A 23,485-nucleotide genomic window follows, 5' to 3' on the forward strand; every position below is an offset into this window, starting at 1 on the left:
GGCGGTCACTCAGTGGGAGATGCTGTGGCTCAGGCTGGGCTGGAGAGGTGGTCAGACTCGAGAAAGCTCAACAGCAGAGGTCCTCGGCAGAGAGACACTCACGGCTGTGGTCGGTGAGTGTTCGGAGGGAGCACCCAGAGAACCGCTGCAAGGGGAGGCTGACGGCGGAGCCGACGGGGCGAACGGAGGGCACGGGACTTCCTTCTGAGCAAGAGGCAGTGGGAGAGGCCTGTGTGGCCAGGGGCGAGAGAGGCTTGCCCTGGGCATGTGCGTGGGGGGCGTGGGGTGGGGGGGGCGCTGGTGTCGGCACAAGCCCCGGACTGGAGGCAGCAGAGGGCACAGGCTGAGGACTGAGCCTGGAGGAGGAGGAGGAGCTGGAGCCGGCAGAGCGCCCTCCGACCCCTCTGACACTCACCCCAAGAGGAAGCAGCTGTCTCCGATCCCACTCACCACTAAAACCCGGGACCAACGCCTAAGAGAACCGCTGCCGGGACAGTAACGTTCATGTGTACTGGGGAACTAGGCTAAAAATGCTCAAGAACGGGGTGGTCGAAGTCAATATTAACGCTTATTTACCCTTCAAAGAAAGAGAAACTCAACCACTTCTTTGAAATAAAAATCTTCGTGTAGCCCTTACCCTTAAATGTCGTCACCGATAACTACTGTACCCCAGGTGGCACTGGTCGGGGCCTCCCTGGGCCCAGAGCGGGCCTGCGGGTGCCTGTGAGCTGACGCGGCAGCCCTGGGCGCCGGCGCAGCACCCCCTGCACAGACACCTTCACACGCAGGGGGGAGGGCAAGGAGCACACCCGTCTCTCGCGTGTCTGTGACGGAGGGGAGGCTCAGGGGACAGGCCTTCCTGCTGCCCAGGAGGGGAGGGTACAGGACAGGCTCCTCTCTGGAGGGTCGTCGCCCCGCTGCTATTTCGACTTTGATGAAAGGCAGCCTGTCACTTGATGAAAGGCTGGCTACTCATGCCAAACCTGAGTTCAGGCATTTTTCTTTTTTTAAGTATCGTCTGATGTTGGCCTCTCATTCAAAAACCAACTAACAAATGTATGTTTCAGTCAGAATGTGAGGGGAACCTCAGCGCTTGAGCCTGACTTGTCCAGAAAGGCTGAGGAATGACGTGTCCCAACAGCTGAGCCTTGCGTCTGTCACCTGAAGAGACGCGCGACTGACCACACTGGTGTCAGCACAAGAGGGTCGCTGGGTTGAAAACTGAAGCTTTGTTCGACAACTGAGACGTGTTTCCACGAATGCACGCTGGCAAGAACTGAGGCTGGACTGTGCCGTCGGGCAGACGGCGCAGACGGACACCCAGTGACCGACCGGAGGTCTGCGGCACTGGCCCCGAGCACAGTGCACTCACAACCGAGGGCGACCACAAGTGCTCCGAGCAGGCGTGACACTGGTGTGGCTGACAGACTGAAATGCAGGTGGCGTCGTCGGGGGACAGAGGACATGCTCCCGGGACTCTCGCACTCTAGCCGTCCACAGTCACCTCCTAGATAGTTCCAGCTGAGTGGCAAACAATGTCAACAGCAGTTCCACTGAGTTTCCAGTGGCCGAGTATCTAGAATCTACTGCTAATGGAACAAGAATGAAATGGATTATTACTCTCCGCAAAACCGCATTTGCTCATGTATTTATGACTACCGAGGATATACACAATCAGTTTACGACTAACACTGAGAAGAGTGCAAACCGCGAGCGGGAACACGTACACGTTACAGGAGAGCGGAGGGACACTAGGCGCGGAAACAGAGGCATGCTCTAAGTCACGGACCGCAGACGCCCATCTGCGAGGGGCCGCGAGAGCTGCGGCTACTGAGACACAAACCACCACTGAAGAGGGGAAATCGAGACAGGAAAACGTACCAAAGGGAAAGAAACAAGAACATACCAAATCTAGAACAGAGATTGCTGGCACAGCAGTCTGCTGCAGGTGACAGAGGGAAAAAAGAAAGAGGAAGTGTGAGCAGTTAGCTTCGACCTGTGCGCCGCCGCCAGCCCGTCTGCTGCTCTCCTGCCGCTGCCTCTGAAGGGCCCAGTGGGGGCGGGGGCGGTGCAGGCCCTCGTCTGCCACTCGGAACATCGACACTGGCTTTGTGACTAAGACACACCAAACTAAAGCAGGCAGAGTTTCCCTCAGCTCTCTGACTTGGAGACAGAGATAAATTTCAATATGTATTCAATGGTAAATACACAGATACTTTTACCTAAACTATCATGAAAAACTTTCCAAATATCATAGTTCACACTGAGAGGCTTAAAATGGACGGACCTTCAGTAAACACCTGGTCCTCACCGACTGAGTGCCTGCAGGACCATCGCAGTGCCGTGATCCCGTCACTGCTAATGGGATACGGCTGTGACGGTGACCAGCTACATGTTCACTGTTAACACAGGGCTCCATTCAGTGCTGGCACTGCAGGAACAGCAAAGCCATGCTATCCTTGTGTTGTGGGTGAGAGGCACAGGCCACAGACACACTCAGCATTTTTAACAGGCTGCCTGCAGCGCGCCTGCTAGGGACGGTGGCAGCCAAGGGCAAGTGCACAGCTAAGAGTTCACGACCACGGAGGCCAGAGCTGATGCCAGGTGTCAAGGCTCCAATCAAGCAGCAGCACTGGCAGGAGTGGTCGTTCTGAAGGGAGTTCACGCTGGCGAGGAGAAAAACGCCAAGGAAACAGGGGGCTAACGTTTCGGCCCTGACTTTAGAAACTGCAGTGCCAACACAGGTGGGACCCCACCTGGACTCGGGGCACAGCCGTACACTTGAGGAGCACACGCACACAACAGGGAGCATGTGTGCATGCGTGTGCGTGCGTCAGCGAGATGCCGCCGGTCTGCTCCGTGCCCTTCTGCACCGCCCCGCGGCTCAGTGTTCAGGGCAGAGAGCATCAGACAAGAGCTGGAATAGAAACAAAACCCGAAAGACAGAAAGACATGCTCCGCTGTCTTTTCAGAATCCTGCATTCTGCTTAAAAAAAAAAAAAAAAAAACACAACCCACTACGTGGTCAATAGCACTCTCTTCCAATTCATACTGATAACCGCCTCTCTGTCGACAGTTCTCCAGAGGCTAAAACAAAAACCTTAAATTTGGCAGTGTAACCATCTATGCACTAACCTAATACAAACTTTATTCTTCTATTTGACACAAAAGAACCAGAAGTTATTTGTACAATTGGGTAAGTGAAGAAAGTCCTCTGTTCTCAGTGTCGTGACTACCACGGAAACAGTGGGCGTGCCCCCCACTGCCTGGCCCCACCCGCTGAGAGCAGGCTGGGCGGGGACCATGCGCAGTCCGGCTGGCACTCTGGGCAGGAGGACCGAGTCTGCACGGCCCACAAGGCCCAAGATTTGACTAGCTGCCTGTTTAACAAAAATCAGTGTGCCAGCCCCTGATCAAGACTGTTACCTCCTGAACGGAAGAGTTGCAGAAGGAGAAACATGAGCTTGCTGGCTGAGACGGACCAGTCCCATTTGGACTGGGCAGGTCTGGGAAAAGCCCAGCCTCGACCCGGGTTCATTCCTAGGCCTCAGCTCACAGTCCTCACCAGACACCCCCGCCCCCCTTTACCCTGGCTCTGCGCTCTGCCTCCAGCCGCTGCATGAGCAGCATGGCGTCCACGTCGTCGTCCTCCTCCTCCTCGTCGTCCTCGTCCTTCTGCTTGGACTCCTGCAGCCGCTTCTGGAACTGCCACTCGAGCATGAGCTTGCGCAGGCGGTCGCTGTCCTCGGCGGTGCGCGCGGGCTTGCTCTGCAGCTCCCGGATCTCCCTGCTCAGCATGTCCACGATGTGCAGCTGCTGCTGCTTCTCCAGCTTCTCCTTGGCGTCCCGCTTCCACGGGTCCGGGGACAGACTGTCGCCGGAGGAGAGCTCCTCCTTGCTGATGGTGATGTACTGCAGGTCCCTGCGCTCGATCGTGCGGGGCTGCTGCTGGGGCTGCAGCTCGCGGATGACCGTGTCCGGGGCCCTCTGCAGCGTGGCCGGCTTCTCCGGCTTCGTGGGCTGCACAGTCACAGGAGAAAAGGGAGCCGGGTTCAGCGACTGCGTGCGCATCTGGCCCAGCTTCCTCTCCTGCTCCCGGCGCTTCCTCTCCCGCTCCTCCTCCAGCCGGGCCTTCTCCTTCTCGTACCAGCGCTGGTGCTCTTCCCTTTTCTTCCGCTCCGCGGCAGCCACCTGTGCCGACTGGGGGCCCGCCTGGCTGGCAGGGGGCGGTGGGAGAGGCAACTCCATCGGGATTCCGTCAAAATCACTGGCATAGTGCACAGGAGGTGGAGGAGGGGGTGGGGGCAGGTCCGTGCGGCTGGGCGGGGGGACCGCTGCTGGCACAGGCTGCCCGGTGGCCGGTGTCTTCCAGCGCCCAGGGCCACTTTTGGTCAGAGTGGACGCAGGCGTGCCTGCCTTGGACACACGGTCCAGGTGCTCTTGGCTGGACGCGCTGGAGCCCATGGAGGAGCTCTGATGGGTCCACATGTCGCTGTCCGACTTGCGGTCCAGTGCGGCCTCCACCCGGTGGCGCTCCAGGTGGTAAACTGTGTCTTCCCGAAGCTCCTCTTGGGAACGGGTAACACGCTGGGAAGAGACAAAGGAAGGCTGTCATATTTCAGCCACTCGTCAGAAGAAATTACGGAAACCCACAAACATTGCATCCCCAGGAGAAAAGTTCTTAGAAGAGCGAGTGCGCAGGGCAGAGGCTGAGCCTGCCCCGTGTGCGTCCTGGCGGCTCCTTGGGCTGGTGAAAGGAGCGAAGGGCGTGCACTCTCAAGGCACCACGGGGAAAACTGAACCACTTCGGCATGGTGTGCGCCTGCAGGGTGGACCCTACACACCTCCCACCTCGGGACCATCACGGGACCGACTCTGAAAGGGTGAATGTTTAGCCTCATCACTCGAACGGCAGCAAAAATTACCTCTCTGTAATAATATCCTAATTCTTCCAAAGAGTAACCATCCAACCCCAACCACGCCATCATCCATGGCTTTCGGGATGTCACCGCAGCTGACGCCTGGCTGCCCGCCCACCCCAACAGCTGCGTGCACGGTGCAGGGAGCCACATACACTAGGCCACCGGGGCCTCCTTTCAGGAGGGTCTACGATGGTGCACACCGGCTGGACACACATTTTGTGTGTGCTTCAGAGATGGAAATGAATACACTTTTCTCAAAGGGCTAGTCTGATGTCTGAAAGAGCACATCTAAGGTAAAAGTGATTCTTTGTGATGTCTGAGGCAAACACTTTCCCCTGCCCTGTTAAGGAGCGAAAACTAAAGATGCAAACCTGAAAATAAATGGTTTTCCTTTCCTTAAAAAACAACCAATGAAATACGAACTATTTCCTAAAAAAGCAGAAAGATAAAGAATCCCTGGAAAAACAAGCCTCAGGAACCATGAAGCATGGACAGCCAGCATGCGGCTGCCACTTCACCACACCTGCACAGACTTGGTGCGGGGCCTACCTCCCACACTGCCCACAGCTCTCCCCACAGCTGCCCCTGGTGACTCCCGGTCACGGCTCTGCTCCCGTTATGACCCACTCTAGCCCCTGGAGCATACTCCTGGCCCTCTCTGCTGAGTCCACCATAACTCTTGGTCCTCTCAACACCCGCCCCCACCCCGTCCCCGTCCCCTCGGGATCATCTGCCCATGTTTCGAGGCAGAAGTGGATGGCAAATGTCACCTGCATGTGCGGGGCTCAACCCTGCACTGCCCGGACAGCAGGTGAGACTGGGCGGGCCGCTTCCAGGGGCCAGCAGACCCCCTAGGGGCCCAGGGAGTGTGCTGGAGGAAACGGGGCACACAACCACTTCGCTGTGAAGGGGAGACAGGAAAAGGCCTCTGCTCACAGCCAACTCATGCGGCTACCAGGGCTGTGGGGGTGGGGGGGCTGTCAGGCCAGCAAGGACAGGGGCAGGATGGACCTAAGCAGGAGACGAGGTCCAGTCTTTTGGACAAGCAAGGTCTACGCCCTGAGTCCCTTCCACCCTCAAAAAACAGGGCTCTCTCCCCTCCTTCCTCCTACAGCCCCCTGTGAAGAAACCTTCCCCCCAGGCCCTGGGCTGTGTCGTCCTTTTAGGCTCGACCACAACCCCACCTCAGCCCCCAGCACCGCTGTCCACCCTGACCCAAGACTGGCGGACTTGGAGCCCCTCCGCGGGGTGGGTGCTTTGTTGTGCAGAGCAGACCGGACACACGTAGATCCCTCCCGGCACAACACCTAGTCACCTTTCTGAAAAGGAAAACACGTCTAACAACGTGCCTTCATCTAACTACCAGGACTGACCCCCCCCTTCTCCACTAACTTGGACAGAACTCAAATCCTCGGCTTGTCACTTGGTGCCCCTCCACGGCATTCCAGCTGCCCCTGCAGCCTGGAATGCCGCGCCCCACCCCCACCCTGGGGCTACCACCCTCCACGCTGGCTGTCCCTGGGCCTTCTCCCGTGCCCTGAAGCGCTTTTCGGTTTGGGCAGTTGGAACGTGGTCTGGAGCACAGGGTCCAGTCACACCTGAAAGGTGAGACAGCTCTGCCGCCCCAGGGCCTGGCTCTCTGCACTGTGTTACACGCACATCTCACACCCTGGCCATACCAGCAGCGTCACAGGCAGGGCCTCGAGGTCCCCCCGGGGCTCGGGCAGCTCTGGGTGGGAATGGAGCCCCGCACACTCCTTGGCTCTCCTTTCTTGCTCCCAGAGGCAGTGGCCTGATGGCCCCAGCGACTGTAAGCAAGGTTTCCCATCGCTAACCTCTCCTCCTTCACACAACGAGATGACAGGGTGTTCTCCCACATCCAGCATCCTGCCCTATCTGTCGCCTTCTTCCCAGTTAACCACAAAACCGGCAAAGAAGGCAATGCCGTCAGCAGGGCTGGTGGAGGGAAAACGGCGTGTCCCAGAGACTTTGCCCTGCTGGGAGTGCAGCGTGCGTGGAACCCCCCCCCTTCTAACCTGCATGGTGGCGCTGGGGTGGCTACTGTCCACGTGCACCTGAGGCTCCTCCTCGTAGGCGGGCCAGTGGCTGTGAGGAGGGGGCGGGGCTGCCCGGTCCTGGGACTTGGAGGCAGGGAAGGTGAAGTACTCGCGTGTGTAGGTCTGCGTGGGGATGGGGTAGGCCTCAGGCCGCGGGGGCGGCGTCTCCTCCTGGGAACCGTGAGAAAGACAGGCCAGTGAGCAAGCGTGGCAGTCTGTGCAGAGGGCTGATGTGACTTCCAGTGGCCTCTTTCACAATGTGGTCTATGTCCATTTGACAACCGTATTAGAAACTACAAGTGTTTTGATCCTATACAATGTAAATAATGAAAAACACTCTATTTTGCCCAGCCTTGTTCATCTACAGCTCTTTTACATATTCTATTAAAAAGAGAAAAATCAAAGCCCCTAGCTATCAACAGGGCTAGCCTGTGGCGACACTCGGGCTTGGCCAGGTGCTCTGAGAAGCTAAGGACTCAGACAGGAGAGAGGGCGCAGGGCGCAGACCTCCGCGCAGAGGTTTCCCGTGGAGACGGACGTTATCTTCACAGCTGCTCCAGGGGCGTACGCACTCCTCCCTCCAGGACTCGGAGGCTGATCTGGTGGGAGAGTCAGGGACAGAAATGTCACATGCCGTGGCAAGACGCTACCTAACGAGGGGTCCAGAGGGCAGTCGCCGTGCGCCACCCATCTTCACTCAACCTGTGGGGTGGCTGGCTTGGACAGGAACACGAGGCCTGGGAGGAACTGGGCTCCCATGTGCCCCCCAGCTCCAGAACAGCCACGGCCAGAGCACGAGGTCCACCTACAGACAGGGGCTGCCGCCAGCGGCACTACCTGCCCAGAGCAGGGACCGAATCAGACAGTTTCCTACTCCGTTCCTACATCCTGTCACAGGAACACCCGCCCTGACGGCCTCGGGAAAACAGGCCGCAAGCCCGCACGTGCTCGCAGCGGTTTCGTGTTCCCCATGAGCGCACCGGAGCACCCCTGCTCCTCTGTGGGCTGGGGGCAGGAGAGGAGGGGTCACGGGGGCTCTCTTACTTGCTACGTTGGGGCTGGACCGGTGGTCGGCTCTGTTCTTCAGCAGCCTGTCGTCGCCGGCTAACTTCTTGGGTTCGCTGTACTCTGCCCAGGGCAGCTGCGGGCTCTCGGGGGACCCGTTGGGAGCGGAGTTATGGTAGAGCTCGAAGCCTTCGCTCTTCGGTCGGGGTTTGCCGGAGCCCCGGCGATCCGACACTGAAATCGCAACATGTGTGAGAGGTCACTGTATGTTCAAGGTTTTTTCTGAGAAAGATAAACCTACAAATATCTAAAACTCCACAGCTAAACTTGTTTTTAGTGGAAAATAAGAGGATTTTTACGTAAGAATGAAAAGGTTTTCAAGTAAAGCAACACTGAACAGGCATTAATGGAAAAAGGAATTCTTTCAAAGCTTATTTTCTCATAAACTGACCTGTTTTAAGTAATGAAAGTAACAAAAGTTGCAAAATCTGTTCTAATATTACTTTTCAGAAAAGAAACCACTCTCTCACTTTAAGCACGTGAACTTTTCAATCATTTAGGGTGGTCATGGTCACAGGCCACATCTGACGGGGCCATTCGATCTCAGTTCTCTCAGCTTCCCGCTCAGTAACCCTGACTTACTACTGATTTTCAAGTTTCCTCTCTTTTCTCGAACCCTATCTAGTTCGCCTCTGAAATGGCAGGAAAGGCAGAACCCACGTAAGCAGCGTGTCAAGTGCCACGTTATGAAACGAGGAAGAACAGGCCACGGTGCCCTGGACTCCGCCTTGCTTCGGCTCAGGGAGCGGAAGGCCGGGTTCTCAGACCCTGCGCCACCTGGGCTTCAGATCCAGGCCTGAAGCCCCCAAACACGACCTCCAGGGGGAGAGTCCCACCCAGGCCAGACTTGGTGGGCGGGCCCCGTAAGCAGGTGGATTATGAAGACTGAGATGGAAAGTACGTAACGATTTAAAATATGATGTGAGGCGTCATCTTTCTTCCTGTGGTTTCTGAAGTAATTTCTTCAAAAAGTTCTAAGTTTATATGGATTTTTATTCTGAGATTTTTGATGTAGCTACAAAACCATGGTTCCCACCAACAAACTACTTTATTCAAATAACTGAGCATTCTATTGAAATGGTGAGCTCTCCCAGTAAGACAATCAGGTCTCAGTTCAGCGCCCTCAGGACTGAAGTAACGATGCATATGCACGGATAGTCCTTCGGTGGAGAAGTCTACCTGCTTTTTAAAGACTGCAGCCTGCGTTTGCTAGGAAAACAAAAACTCCATTCATGCCTCACTCCCGACGGAGTGTCCCCTGTGCCGGGCCTGCGGAAGCGGGGCTCAGTGGCTCTGAGGGGTCAGGCAATCTCATGAGTCACCATCGTGGCTCGCAGGGCCACACCAAACCCTGGCTCCAGCAAGCCACGCACACCCTCGATCTCCTGATCTTCAAAACGGGGGCACTGAACAGGGCAGCCCCACCTCCACAGGGTGCTCTCCGACAGTGAAGCAGGGCCTGGCCACGCGATGCCAGGCCGGGAGAGGTGGTTGGTGAACCTGAGGCTGGCAGTGGTCAGTGGACGACTGACCCCCATTCTCCCCTCGCAGGCCTCACTTACGTCTCTGCATCATCGGGGATGGCTGATTGAGCAGGGTGGCAAGACCGTGGTAGATGGCTCCTTGCTTTGCTACTTCCAATGTCACCACAGAACTGGTCCTTGTCATGAGCTCTGCTGCCCTAGGAAGAGAGGGTCACAAAGGTAAGAAAAAGGAAACATGCCACCTGCTCTGTCCCCACGGGAGCCTGGGCCCTGAGTAGCCCAGCGCTGCTCAGACCCACCACCCACTGCCCTCCCCTCCGAGGAGCCCCACACCCGCCGAGGCCACAGGAGGAGTGCAGGGTGGCGGCAGCGCTCACTGACACTGTGAAGGGGCCTCTCCCACCTGACAAGCGACAGGGCACGTGCACTGAGTTCTACACTCACACGGGGAGGACTTGGGACACAGCTCTTGTCATCTCCCAATCCCAAACTTTACTGTGAAATGTCCCTACAAGTGTTAACATTAAGCTTAAAGCAAGCAGACGAACAATACCTTTCCTGAGAGAGTCCCACCAGACTCCGCCCGTCCACGCTGAGCAGCTGGTCCCCGGCCGCCAGCCGTCCGTCCTGCGCACACACCGAGGCAGAGCGCGTCCGAGGTGGGCGGCGGGGGGAGAGGGAGGAAGAAGAATCAGGTAAGGACACTTCCTGCCTGTCTTCAATGGACAGTGCACAGTGTTGGGTAACCAGAAACACGGTGGAGTATCTCCTACTACGTTAGACACGACACACTGAGAATTCGCATCTTTCAAGAGTGTACTAACCACGTCTGCAGCACCTCCTTTCACCACGGACTTGACGTAGATCCCGAGTTTGTCCTGACCGGCACCCTGCGAGAAACAAGGGGAAAGGCCGCAGTGAGGACTCAGGGAGGAGCCCTCTGGGGAGCGCACAGTGGGGAGCACACTCCCACGCAGACGGCTGCAACACGAGTGCCAGCTCCTGTGCTCACGGGGGGGGGGGGGGGGGGGTCAGAATTGCAACAACGCCATCAGCAGGATCAACATTCTCTTCAGTGAGAGCAAAGGGATTAACAAGAAACGTGTCTGTTTTGTTTCCAAATTAAGAAAAATCACTGTTTCCCAGTCAGGGCACATGCTTGGGTTGCAGGCTGGTTCCCTGCAGGCCAGTTCCGAGCAGAGGACGCATGAAAGGCAACCACACATTGATGTTTCTCTCCCTCTCTCCTTCCCCCCTTCCCCTCTAGGGATAAATAAATAAAATCTTAAAAAAAAAAAAAGAAAAATCACTGCTGAAAAATCAGTCAATTATCAACAAGCCTTGAACAGACCAGAAACTACAGGTGACCTAAGACTGGCCGCGCACGGCCTCAGTGGTGAGTGAACCAAACCATTCTCAGGACAGAGACTGCTCATCACCTTAATACGAAAGCAGTTAACCACAGCGCTTTCACACTCTGGCATCTACCTAGACCCCCTTACACACTTAAGAATTTAAACCAAGACAAAATGCACTGTGGCAAACAAGAGAGACTCCGGTGAGAGATCATGCAGCAAACACTGTGCATGGCTGCATGATCTTAGGGGCAGGCGCCGGGGCTGTGAATAAACCCAGAGGCCCCAGGCCACAGCGAACACACGGGAAGGGGCCCCCACATCCCGCCACGGAGCATGAGGAACTTCAGGGAGACCAATGTCAGAAACAGACACCACCGTTTCTGAGAACGGCTGATGTTCTGCTTGCACAGCACAGCCGGGAACCACGAAACAAACTCTGGACTATTTACTGGGGCCCAGAGGAACCAAGGTCACGTGTAAGCTCGCATGGAGCTGCATGGCCAGCTCCCTGTGGCGGCGTGTTTCCCAGTCATGCCCTCTGCAGCGGCCGAGAGGCCATGTGTCATGAAAGCAACAGGAGAAGAAGGCACCACGGAAAGTTATGAAGGCGGTGACCTCCACAGATGACCTAATGAAACAACCAACTACACTGCTCAAACTACTCAATTTCCACCCGAAAACTCCTCCTTCCTATTAGGCTGTAGTGCGGGTTTGAAGAGGAGTCTGACCAGTGAGCGAGCGAGCGAGCACGGTGGAGGGTGCCCCTGGCCCTCCCCTCTGGGAACACCCAGCACCCAGCATGCCGCTGTTCCATGAGCCTAAGACATATGTCACACACGTGAGCCTCCCACGTTTCCCACCTGATCCCCCCCAACACCTTCTCTCTCCAGGTCTGTGACGCAGACCTGCCTGGGCCCAGACGCCCACGCGACGCCCTCAGAAACCATGCAGCACTCCCAACACGAGACAGCCACGTGCAAACGTGGGTCCTCGCCTGGGTTCCTTTGCCATTAAATTAAAAGCAAAACAAAAATTTTATTCGGAGAGTTAGCAAACCTTGCACTTTTTGGTAATTTGCAATTTCACAATGTAAAACACACAGGAGGCACTTAATAAATGGCAACTTTCTGAATTTATCATCCCTTAGCAAAGAGCAACAAACACACCGCCCACCTGACCTGGCATCCACCCACACTGTGTTTCCCGGAACGTGGGGACTGGGACACACCGCAGGGAATCTCTTCTAGACTCCCGTCCCTGTGCCCACTTGCTGAAGCAGGAACTCCTGCACACGGACTCCCCTACATGCTGAAAAACCACACCCTGCACTTTATGCAACGTATGGTGACCGTTCTGTGTGACAACTCAGCTGTCAGACGGGCAGTCCCTCCCTCCCTCGACCACTCACTGAGCACCCGTGCTGTCTGAAGCTACCCACGCGCCCATGAGCGAAGCCCGAGTGCCCCTGCCCGCACAGGCTTGTGTGTTCGAGAGTGCTATTCTCCGCAGCCGTCAAGCACTTGAAAGCCCTCTTTTTCTGCAAATATGACATGATACTTATTTACAGCTAATACCCTACAGGCCAGAGCGTTAAAACAGGTTCTTAAACCACCCTTCCTCCTTCTGTTCCCTCTGTGACCAACATAAAAGCAATGTTCACTGAACTTCAGAACACACAGCTACCCCAACTCGGCTTCACTTTCCGCAGTTTCAGTTCCCGCGTTAACCAGATCTGAGTATTACATGGAAAATTCCAGAAATAAGCGACACAGAAGTTTGAACAGGTGCCATTCTGAGCAGCATGTTCATGAGCCCTCCAGCTGTCCCAATCCGCCCCACCTGGGCCATGACTCACCCCTTTGTCCCGCCTCTCCAAGGTGTATACAGCTGGTCCATCGGACATTTCACAGCCTCGCTGTTATCCCACCCGTCTGAGATCACATCCACATAACTTTTACACAGTATGTTGTTCTGTTTTATTATCACTGTTCATCTCTCCCGTGCCTACCTTATAAATTCAACCTTATCACGGGCGTGTATGTCTAGCAACAACACAATACATAGAGTATGGTACTACACCCTCGGTTTCAGGCATCCACTGGGGGGGCTGGGAATGCGTGCCCGGTGGGTACACGAGGATGATGGTTCTGGTTTTCAGCATGAACGGGCGCTCACCTGCATCTGCACGCAGAATTACTCTTGTGATTCAGATAATAAAAACAACAAGGCAAGCCCTCCTCCACTCCCCAGCTCTGTATAAGATCATTATTGATGAAAAAAAAAACGCCTCATCTACCTGCACAAACTGTAACAATATAACTCTTCTAAGAAGTCACAAAACAGAATGCTGTAAGAAAATGAGAGGAAGAGTCCTTCCTTCTCCTCGCACCCGAAGCCCTGCGCACACACCTCTGTCGCCCGTCACTGTGCCCTTCCGCTGCAGCTCCCGCCCCGGGAGATGCCGGTGCTCCCCACGCACAGCCCGCCGAGGCTTCCCTGGGGCACTACTGTATGTTTTGATCTCTTCTTCTAAATCAGCGACCTCACACCGAGGGGAACTACTAGCCCTGTTATTTCCTGACCACTCCACACTTTAGACAACTTAATACATAAGCTCAAATTCAGCAAACTCCCTATTTAAATAGCATTTAGTCCTAAAACATTTGGAAACAGGTAATCGATTACACTACAGGCAACATGGAAATTAATAAGACTAAGTGAAACAGTCCAGTGAAACTGACCATGTAACAGAGACACTGACAGCATCGTCACTGCCACGCCTTCAGACAGACAGAAGTTGACAGTATAAATTTCAGAAAACTTCTGGCACAATGTGGATCCTGTCCTCGTGACTGACCCACTGGTCACCCGAGGTCCCACCTGCCTTGGGAGATGCTCCTTCCTACCACCCTCGGCCTATGACTGTGGGGCAGCCCCCGCAGGAGGGGCTGCACGCCCAGGACCCACGTCCAGGACGCACAACACACGGACGTGAGCCGGACCAGGTCTCGTGGCCCCGAGGCGGCCCTGTTCCCCTGCTCCCTTCACACACAACCTCTTTCTGATGCATCTGCCCAAACCCTTCATCCTCCAAGCCCCAGGCTCACCTGCCACTACCTTCCCAATGTCAGACCAGATTTCCTCTGCTCCCTCCGGACGGTTGCTTTATCCTGTGTCCAGCTGCTTGGGAGAAGGCGCCTCCTCAACTCCCTTCCAGAGCAGCTTCCTTATAAGGCTACCAGAACGCAGTCAATTCCTCATGTTGAAAACAATCACTTATCAGGAAGTCTGAGTTGCAGGGAACACAGTGAGGTAGGAAGCAGCCGTGATATCCATTATGTGAGTTGGTAGATAACAGTGAAACGCTGTCACGCTACCGGTTTACAAAGTGAGAAGCCTTGAGCACTTGGGATTCTGGCACCAGAGGCACTCTCTCCAGAGTGACACACACACCTGTGACGGTCTGGTGACGCGTGACGGGAAAGGCCCGGAACTGAAGAAGTCACAGGTGTTATTTTCTACCTGAGGGGAACTTATCCACATCCCCAGTTACAGGCAGTTCTTTGAATTCCAAGTCGGTTCCATCTGTAAGCAGTGTATTTACTCGTCACAAAAGGAGGTCCAGGGAAACAGAGACGTGCGCGCACGCAGAAGACACAGGAGCACCCCACAGGTCACCGACAAAGCATCGAGAAATCTATTAGTAAAAAATACTCCTGGCGGCGGAAGACGGGTGCAGAGTGAAGAATCGGAACCTAGCAGGTCCGAAGAGGCATCCGAACTGTAGCTGGCAGTGAAGCGCGCTAATGCGGTCTCCAGCAGCACCACCTCCCCAGCCGGCCCCGCCTCCCCCTGGGGCACAGGCAGGGCTGCCTTCCTGCCCACAAACGCCCGCCCTTTCTGCAGCCCAGGGGCCTCTGTGGGAATGAATGCCCCGCCCCTCCCCCCAATCACTCAAACCCTAGCTGTACTTCAGGCGCAGCTCAGAGTTATGAACTGGCCACTGGCACCTGTAAATATGCCTGCTGTAGGAGGGAAACCGCAGCTCCCCTAGTGATCGTTTTAGGAAAACAGCACCACAGGCCGGGTCCTTGGAGGTGGAAGCGCACTAAGGTGAGCCGGACAGCTGCTGTGTGTGTCACAGACCACCGTGGGTCACTATTTCCAACTGGACGCCACAAACCCAACCAGGGCAGGGGCGATCCAGGCTGTCAATTTGGCCACAGCAGTCTTGGCCTGGAATGTCCACCCTGACGGGGGGACAGACAGCCCACGAGCTCTGCCTCACCTCTGCTGACTGCTGCCTGGCCTGGGCACAGGTGGGCTCTCGCCAGGCGCACCACAGACCATCCCCTGCAAGCCACTGTAATTTCTTAGCACCACGCAACTCTCCTGCTACCTGCCCCCTGCCCTGCTCCATCTGGATACAAATCAGAACACTTAGAGATGGTAAAAATGATGTATGAAACAAAGTGAATTCACTTCAGAAATAGTAAACCCCTTATGTCTTATTTCTAACAATATGCATACAAATTAATCTAAACTAAATTTAAGTGATCTGTTAAAATAATTGTACTAGTTTCTACTTATTTACATGTGCGCACAGTTCAAACTCATCTTATGGTAACTTCTTCCTTTCCTAATTCAGAGAGGAACGTGGGTCCACCAGTGGCGACCCCTCGCTGCTGCGCGTCCACATGTCTCACCTGCCACTCGAAGGACACACACGTGAGTGAGCGAGTGAGTGCCGACCGAAGCTGACAGGAGATGTGGACATCGCTTCGAGGACGCTGGCGAGAGGTTGCGGACCGTGCCGCCAGGCGGGGCAGCCGAGGGGCCCACGTCCCCACTGAAGTGTGTGTCCGCACAAAACAAGCCCGGGGTTTCGCAGACGGAGTGTGGAAAAGAGTCTGAACCACCTCACGAGTGCACATCGACTGTGCGCTGAAGCCGCACCATCTCGGACACGATGCAAAAACAAGACCTTACGAAACTCAACAAGGCGGCTGCTAGAAAGTGTGCGACACCGTGTGGGCCGCACATCCCACTCCCCCCCTCCCCGAGGGCACTGCTCCGGAATGACAGGCTCGGCACACCACGTGTCACGGCCACCACAGGCACTGGCAATGAACTCGCGACTGCAGATTTCCGGGTAAAAACAGGACCTCACCGTAACACAGTGCTAAAGCTAAACAGTTTAAAGAACTGCTTGCCTAAAGGTATCTACACTAGGGTTGGAAAAACTTACAGTATGTTTAAGTGTATTTACTATTTGTAAATTTAAAAAAAAAAAGCATAACCATTCAAAATTACCCATTCCTCACTTTACAAATCAAAACCCTTTTGAGAAAGCTCATGTGGAAAGCAACTGCACATTCCAAAGGCACCAGGAGTTCTACGTCCTGAGCTACAACTCTGCTCTTAAACTCAACTGGTGTGAGTCCCCAGGCAGTCTGGCACCACGCTGCTGGGTGCTGCTGGCCTTCACCATTTCAGACCTCAGACCACAGACCACCGGGGAACAAGGACCAGCCACATTAGCCAGGTGGTGCAAAGAACACAACAACCTAGGTCCCTGTCCTTAAAAAAAGCACCTGAAATGAAGTAATGAAGGTCGCTACATGTGTGATCTTAGTATTAACCACACAGTGCCTGTTGCAATTGCTTTTCTTTCCTTTAAAAGAGAAGGGGTGTGAGAAAGGACACCTCCCACCCTGGCAGTGCGGGGGGGGGGGGGGGGAATGGGAGGTGGCAAGGGAGAATGGGTAGGGGGAGGGAGGGTGAAGCAAAAAAGGCAGGAAAGAGCATGCGTAAGTTAATAAAAAGGAGTCCCCAAACCCAAGGGCAAGAGAGGCTATGCGCCAGACTGCTCCCCAGCAATAGGAAGGAATGAATGCACCTCTCAGTCTGCCCGAGGGTCCGGGGTTTCTCCTCCTCCCAAGGTGCGTTTTGGGAAGACGTCAAGGTGCGGGCCCTGTCAGCTCTGGCACAGCGAGGCTCAGAGAAGACCGCAGGCTCCCAGCATTCCCTGGGCAAACTCCACGTGAGTGCAGGAGTGCGAGATGATGAACCGCACAAAAACATCATCAAAACACAATCCAGAAAAACCAAGAGCAGTAGGAAGAAGACTCGCGGCCAGAACAGCATGAGCTCACCCCATAGTTGCTGGGCACAGAGACCCAATCCCAACTGCGACCACAGGCTCCAGAGCAGCAAGGGGGCTGGGTGACCCCAAATGCCCGAAGCTCCCCAGGCACCCCTTTCTCAGGCTCTGGGACGGCACTGTCAGTCACCTAGCTCGGATTCACTGACTATTACAGTTCGGAATGGAGTTTAAAAACATCATAAGCACTCTCTTTTTTATAGGAATGACCTTAACTCTGAAATCATCACTTTTAAAAGTCACTCTTGATACACACTATGCTCAGCACCATGAAGGTACGTGGGAGGTGCTCCCGGAGGTGCTCCCGACAGATGCATCATGCGGGGAGCAAGCTGAGGCTTGACTTCCCTGAGCGGGGCTCCAGGCCCAGCTCTGTTAGTTTGTTTACTCTCTGCATCAATTAGGAAACGAGATTTTGCAACATCAGTCTTTCCCTTCTCCATAAAATGAAGGAGAGGAGTTTTTAAGTGGGGTTCCGCAGATGGGCTTCAGGAGGCCCGTGGGCCGACAGCTACACAAAATGGGTGCGGGGACATCGGCAGGGTGAAGGCGCAGCGCTCTCCTGAGATTCCCAAAGTGGCCTGGGAGCCAAAGGGGAGCAGCTGAGGCGCAGGACCCCGCAGCCCTCCGCAGCCCTCCCCTGGCTCCCGCCTGCAGCTGGGCAGGGGTGTGCCTTGACCCCGAGTTTGGCTGAGTCTGGATGGGTGAGGCCAGGGTGGCCTGAAGGTGCCCTTCCCTCAGGGACCTTACAGATGCGCTGCCTTCCCGGAGGAGCTGTGTGGGGTGACGACTTGCTTCGGAGGAGGAACACCCAGCACCCCTACTTTAACACTGTGCCTGAACCCACATTCGGTCAGTCCTAGACCTGAGCACTTAAGCCAGTATTTTAAAAAGGGAAGTTTTCCTTTATACAGTTTATTATTGTGCTTTTAGAACTGAAACATAAAACACCGTTTTCAAACTCACAAGCAGGACCGTGCAGGACACAAGGTCGTTTCACACGGCTCGGTGGAGGGTTATCTCTGGCATTTCCACAAAGAAACTTCGATCACACGGCATGCTTGCGAGTGGATTTTACAAAGGAACCAAGAACTTCCTGACTCCGCTTTTCAGATGAGGTCTTGCCCGCGTGGCCACAGGATGGGCAAGAAGCTGGGCAAGAAGCTGGGGCGGGAGGTGGGGGAGGTGGGTCTCAGGTCTGCGGACGGCACCCCAGCCCTGCTCCTGGGGGGCAGGGGTGCTGTGCTAACCCGTGCTCTGCTTTGAGGGCCAGGACACAGGATTCTGTGTTTTGAGCTAACTGCTGATAATTCAGACTTAAAAGATTACAACTGTTCTACAGTCTAAAAGTCCACACTAAAACTACCTTCAAGACACTGCTGAGTCAGCCACTTATTTTCAACTAAAACAGTAAAATATTCTAAGTACTTTTTAAATTGTCATCTTATGCTACTCTTAGAAAACACGGCTTCAGCGAAAGCCTGCAGTGAAAACCACCCTCTGGAGCCAAAACAAAGTCGGCAGGGCACGGCGTTCCTGCGTGTTCCTCAGCAAATCACACAGCTGTAGTTTCAATTATATCAAGCAATTTTCACCGTATTCTAACCAGCAGGGCTAAATTTGTTTTTTTCTTGTATAAAAAGCATACAGGAGCCTTGTACCTTCATGAACCTTAAGAACATGCAGCATTAAACCCAAAACAACAAACCCCTGGTGTGTGACAATTACCAGCTACGTTAAATGGCTGCCTCACGAGCGTTCATCAGTGACAGGTTTAGACAAGTCACAGTGGAAGAAAACACATTCTTTGAAGACCGCAGCTGGCGCAGGCACGGGAACACCCACCCCCGCGGCCCCAAGGACACTCACCAGCGGGCCCGCTCTCCCGACGACGGAGAACCACATTCTGACACCAGACGGTAGCCCCTTCTCCAGCTGGAGACCACTGCCCGCTTCGTGTGGCCTCCACGGCTGCGCACCCAGTGGGGAGGGTGAGACTGGGTTACCACAGCCCCGCGCTGGACACAGCGACAGTGCACGGCATTTAGCAACACCAACATCCAGACTCTTACGTAACCGGTCAGCTCTGATTTCTATTCACTTCGTACTTCATTAAACTTTAAAAAGAGCCAGAAAAGTAAAAGGGATGGAACTGTTTGTATTCTGAAAACCCAAACAGGAAGCACCGTGCTATCCCACAGATGAGCAGGAAGCAGCATTTTCGACTTCCTGAAGCAGTGCTTCGGAAAGAGACCTGCACAGGCGCCGGCCCGAGTCATCTGGATCTCATAAAAGGGAACCACAGTGTGCAGGGCGTCAGGGAACCGACCGTCAAAACAATGTCCAGGCTCCCAGCCGCGGAGCCACATACTCATCAGGGAAATGCGAAGGGAGCCTGGGCCAGAGAGGCGCAGAGCAGCGCAGACCAGCACGGAAGGGAGGGACAGTCGAAACCACAGACAGGGCGGCGCTGCGGCCGAGACGGGGAAAGGCACACACGATGTGAGTGACAGGGACATAAGTGATGGAGGATGAGCGGTCTGACCCTCACCCCCAGGGTCCCTCACTGGGCTGAGGCCTGGAGGGGCCGCTCAGTGCCCAGACTACAGGGCCGACAGCTGGGAGCGGAGCTGGGCCTCAGCAGGAGGAAGGGCGCCTGCCAGTGGTGCTGCGGTGCAGAGCTGCGTTCCCGGACCCCTTCTCTGAGTGATCTCCTCTGGAACGTCCAGCGGCCCCCCAGCTTCACCGCTGGCTCTCGCCTTCTGAATTCCACACTCACCTGCTAGCCTCTCTACTAGACACCACACCCGCAGCAGGCCTCCCAGCCCCAAATCTCAAATGAACACGTTCAACGCTGCACTTGGCTTCTCTCTGGCCGAAACGCGCCGCTCTTCAGCAGCGCACCCCGGTGCGAGAGACACCATGGGGACACAAGGTGACCCTCCCTGCCAGCCCGGCAGCGGTGTGCTCACCGGCCTGGCCTTAGAGGGGGTCGTCAGCTCTCTCCAGTGCCATCTGACCTCCCCACCCACGGCCACGGCAAAGCCTGTCACCTCCCCTGGAAAACCAGGAAGAGCTTACCCACCAGGCCCTCTGACCGCACCTCTGAGCCCCTCCAACCCACGGTCCACAACACTGCAAGAATCAACCTTCCCAACCGCCCCCCCCACCCCCGCACAGGGCCTTACTTGAGCCCCTTCTTCGGTGAGGTTGGGGGACTGCTGCTGGGCCAACTGCCTGCCAGGACACGCAAGGCCAGCCCCTGACAAAAAAGCCTTGTGATCCTGCTCTCGGTGTCCAGTCGCCCCTCTCAGCAGAGCTCAGGGGGCGCCCCAACTAGCTTCCCAGGGTTCAGGCCTGGCTGCAGCCTCCACCCGCATTCCCACCATTCCCGTGCCAGGTACCGTGCCTGGTCCCACGCTGGGACAGCCCACGCCTTTACCTGGCTCACACCTGCTCTCCTTCGCTGTCCCCCAGCCTCCAGGCTACACTGTAGGGGAGACACTCAACCAACGCCCTCAAATCAGCCTTGGCCTCTGATGTCATGTGCTCCCTCACATTTTTTGCCTCGTCCCCCCAGGGATCAGAGCATGTACTAATAAAGGGGCTGCCTGGATCACAGACATTCCTGGCAGGAGAAGCAAACTTCATGAGATGAGAGCCAAAGGCACGCTCAGTCTCATTAAATGTGTTTACAAGCTGACAAGTTAGCCCTCCTAGGCAGAGCTCAGCCTGCACTCTTTGCAAACGACTCTTCTACTGCTTCTCTTCCAGTTCTGAGTGCACACACACACACACACAGTTTACTGTGGAGAACGTCTGAGAGACCAGAAACAAAACCAGCAAAGGTCCCAGGCGCGTCACATCAGAGAATGTCCCCCAGGACTGGAGGGGACATGCCTTGCAGCTGCCCCTCAACCGCCCCCAGGCTGCTGCCCAGTGGAGGAGACAGGGAGCACCTGGCTCGTGGAGACCTGGGAGTGGCACGGGGGTGGGGAACATGTTCAGTCCGGACACTGTGCGTCCCGTGGAGACACACATGTGGTTGGAAAAGGTCCTCTTCTGCTTATACTCTTCTAACTTCCTGTGTTGTTACCACTCCCCAGTAAGCTTCAGCTCTACAACTCTATATCCTAGCTACAAACACTGCTAACACTATAATTCTGTACAAGCCTCTTTCCTTTTAAAGACTTTATTCATACATTTTAAGAGAAATGGGGAAGGGAGGGAGAAAGAGAAAGAGTGAAATGAAACTCAGTATGTGGTTGCCTCCAGCACACCCCACACCGGGGACGTGGCCCGCAACCCGGGCAAGTGCCCTGACTGGGAATTGAACAGGCGACCCTCTGGTTCCCAGGCCTGTGCTCAATCCACTGAGCCACACCAGCCAGGGCTGCACAAATCTCTTTTTAAATGTGTCAGTGAAGGACACAAGAGAACAACTCTGCAGACATCGTGTGACCGGTGGAGGTGGCCCTGTCCTCCTGCACGGCAGACACTCGGCACTCCCCTCAGGAACGGACGGAGCACACCTCACTCCAGAGACCAGCTGCGGCTCTCCCATTGGTCCACTCGGACGTCAGTCACAGGAATAGACGGCCTCGCCCCGGGAGCACAGCACGGCCTGGGCCCCTGCAGCTCTGGGCCCTGGGGGCTGGTGCAGAGCAGCGACGGGGCCCTACTGACCCCTGAGTCACCTACTGTGTTCAGGACAAGACAACACCTCTCAACCACACCGGCACTTCCTCGTCTGAAAGAGGACGCACAGCAGCCTGGGGAGCTCCGGGCAGGAACAGGAGTGGAGAGGCGAGTGTGGCAAGTGCACACACGAACTAGGGAGTGTGTGGCCAGGAGCCAGCCAGGCAGGCAAAGGCTCGGTGGCAGCCATTCCTTCAGCCGGGATCTGGTGGGGGTGGAGGACCCTGGCAGGTCTCCCGGGGAGCACCCCCCACCGCCACCACACACAGACCAGAGCACGGCCAGCACCTGCGGTCTCAGGACGCAGCGGCCCCGACTGGGCCTGCGCACCCGACCACCCGCCCTCGCCTGTACCCAGACCTGCACTCCTGCCGACGCCGCCGCTGTGATGTGGTGACTGACCTGCCTGCTAGGCCACAAAGGGACAGCCTCCCCCGTGCCGGGCCTCTGCCCGCTGTGGCAACTCACTTCTGCCACCGCCTCAACAGTTTCCTTCTAAGCACCAGCTGGGCGACCTCTAGGTGCCCCTCACTCCACTTCCCATATGGAGGCCACCCCACAGCTAGCTGGGTCCGAGCACAGGCCCCCACTCTCAGAACCACAGGCCTATCCCCTGGAACGCAGCAGGGTGCCTCTGCAGCCCCAGGCCCCCATCCCCGGCCAGTCCTACCTTCGCCGCCACGATGCTGAGGCCCATGCCATTCTGCTTCTTCAGGGTCACAGTGATCACTTCGGGCTCTTTCCGCAGAGGCTGAGCCTGAAGGATGAAGATAGAGGTTATGTCGCAGCTGCAGTGGAGTTCCATGACAGAGTGGGGAGGGGCGCTGCCCGACCAAGCGGGGAGGACACAGACGGGGCACCCTCGACCCGAGTGCCAAAGGAGGCCCAGTCATGGGTGCTGTCGACGTGCTCCGGGAGGACTGTCACGTGTGAAACAGAACTGAACTTGCACTACCATCAGGTCCCAGGGGCTTGACCTACACAAAATCACACTGTTCCTTTACTGCCTTTCAGGCTCCATCTCGGTGGGTGTTTTTCAAACAAGTTGAAACTAACCATCCGTGGGGAGGAGAACACAAAGCTCACAAAGGTGACCAAACACCTTTGTCTCCTGAAGCAGCAGAGCCCCAGCTGCCCCGGGTCCAGGTGCAGCGTTCAGTCCTTGGCTGCGACGTACAGCCACATCCCGGAGGACAGGCCAGTGACAGAGTGGGTCCACAAATGAGGAAGTGAAGCAACCCGCGGATGGGATGTGCTACACGCACCTCGAAGATCACACGTAAGAGTGCACAGCACTGAGACCCACCAGAGCCACCCGTGGGGCGCTGACAGCACACGCACCGTGCAGAGGCCCCCCCCCGCCAGGAGGGGACGGCTGTCTGCCTCAACAGCCCCAAAGGCCAAGAGACAGTACTTCAAGGGAAATAAGATTAGGTGACATTAGAGTTATTTTTTAAGCTAAGGCCTGAAATCTTCTGAGGGATCTGTGGATACTCAATAATTCCATCTAAAAGATCCCTGTTTTTCTGTAAAATCTAGGAATTAGAAATTGTTATCCCTTGCAATTTGAAAAAGGGCAGTTGACAAGGCCAATAATCAGCACAGGAGGCATGTCCCCTGTGCCAGTGGTTACACATGGGTGTCCCTTCAGCAGAGCAGAAATCACGAGCCACTTCAGCCTTGGAAGTGGGTGTAACACATGCTCAAACCTGCAGTAGGCCACTAAGCCAAAACAAAC

The 23,485-nt window shown here is 55.7% G+C and overlaps 1 protein-coding gene across 19 annotated transcripts in view; it reads right to left on the minus strand.

Annotated features, from left to right (window-relative positions):
• The window catches only part of AFDN (afadin, adherens junction formation factor), a 107,045-nt gene that overhangs the window by 12,151 nt on the left and 71,409 nt on the right, over positions 1-23,485 (minus strand). For 9 of the 19 annotated variants that reach the window (XM_037126109.2, XM_037126102.2, XM_037126103.2 and 6 more), the window contains 9 exons: positions 22,418-22,504; positions 10,353-10,418; positions 10,082-10,155; positions 9,607-9,725; positions 8,024-8,218; positions 7,487-7,578; positions 6,959-7,150; positions 3,589-4,587; positions 1,907-1,942 (listed from right to left, as the gene is read on the minus strand). In XM_037126109.2, the coding sequence (XP_036982004.2) occupies positions 1,907-1,942; positions 3,589-4,587; positions 6,959-7,150; positions 7,487-7,578; positions 8,024-8,218; positions 9,607-9,725; positions 10,082-10,155; positions 10,353-10,418; positions 22,418-22,504 (1,860 nt within the window). Of the gene's footprint in view, positions 1-1,906; positions 1,943-3,588; positions 4,588-6,958; positions 7,151-7,486; positions 7,579-8,023; positions 8,219-9,606; positions 9,726-10,081; positions 10,156-10,352; positions 10,419-22,417; positions 22,505-23,485 lie in introns of those variants that run through there. The other 10 variants (XM_037126107.2, XM_037126106.2, XM_037126119.2 and 7 more) reach the window with 2 other exon arrangements.

The sequence above is a fragment of the Artibeus jamaicensis genome, unplaced genomic scaffold, assembly GCF_021234435.1.
Source record: "Artibeus jamaicensis isolate MK-2021 breed Jamaican fruit bat unplaced genomic scaffold, CSHL_Jam_final contig_497, whole genome shotgun sequence".
Taxonomy (NCBI): domain Eukaryota; kingdom Metazoa; phylum Chordata; class Mammalia; order Chiroptera; family Phyllostomidae; genus Artibeus; species Artibeus jamaicensis.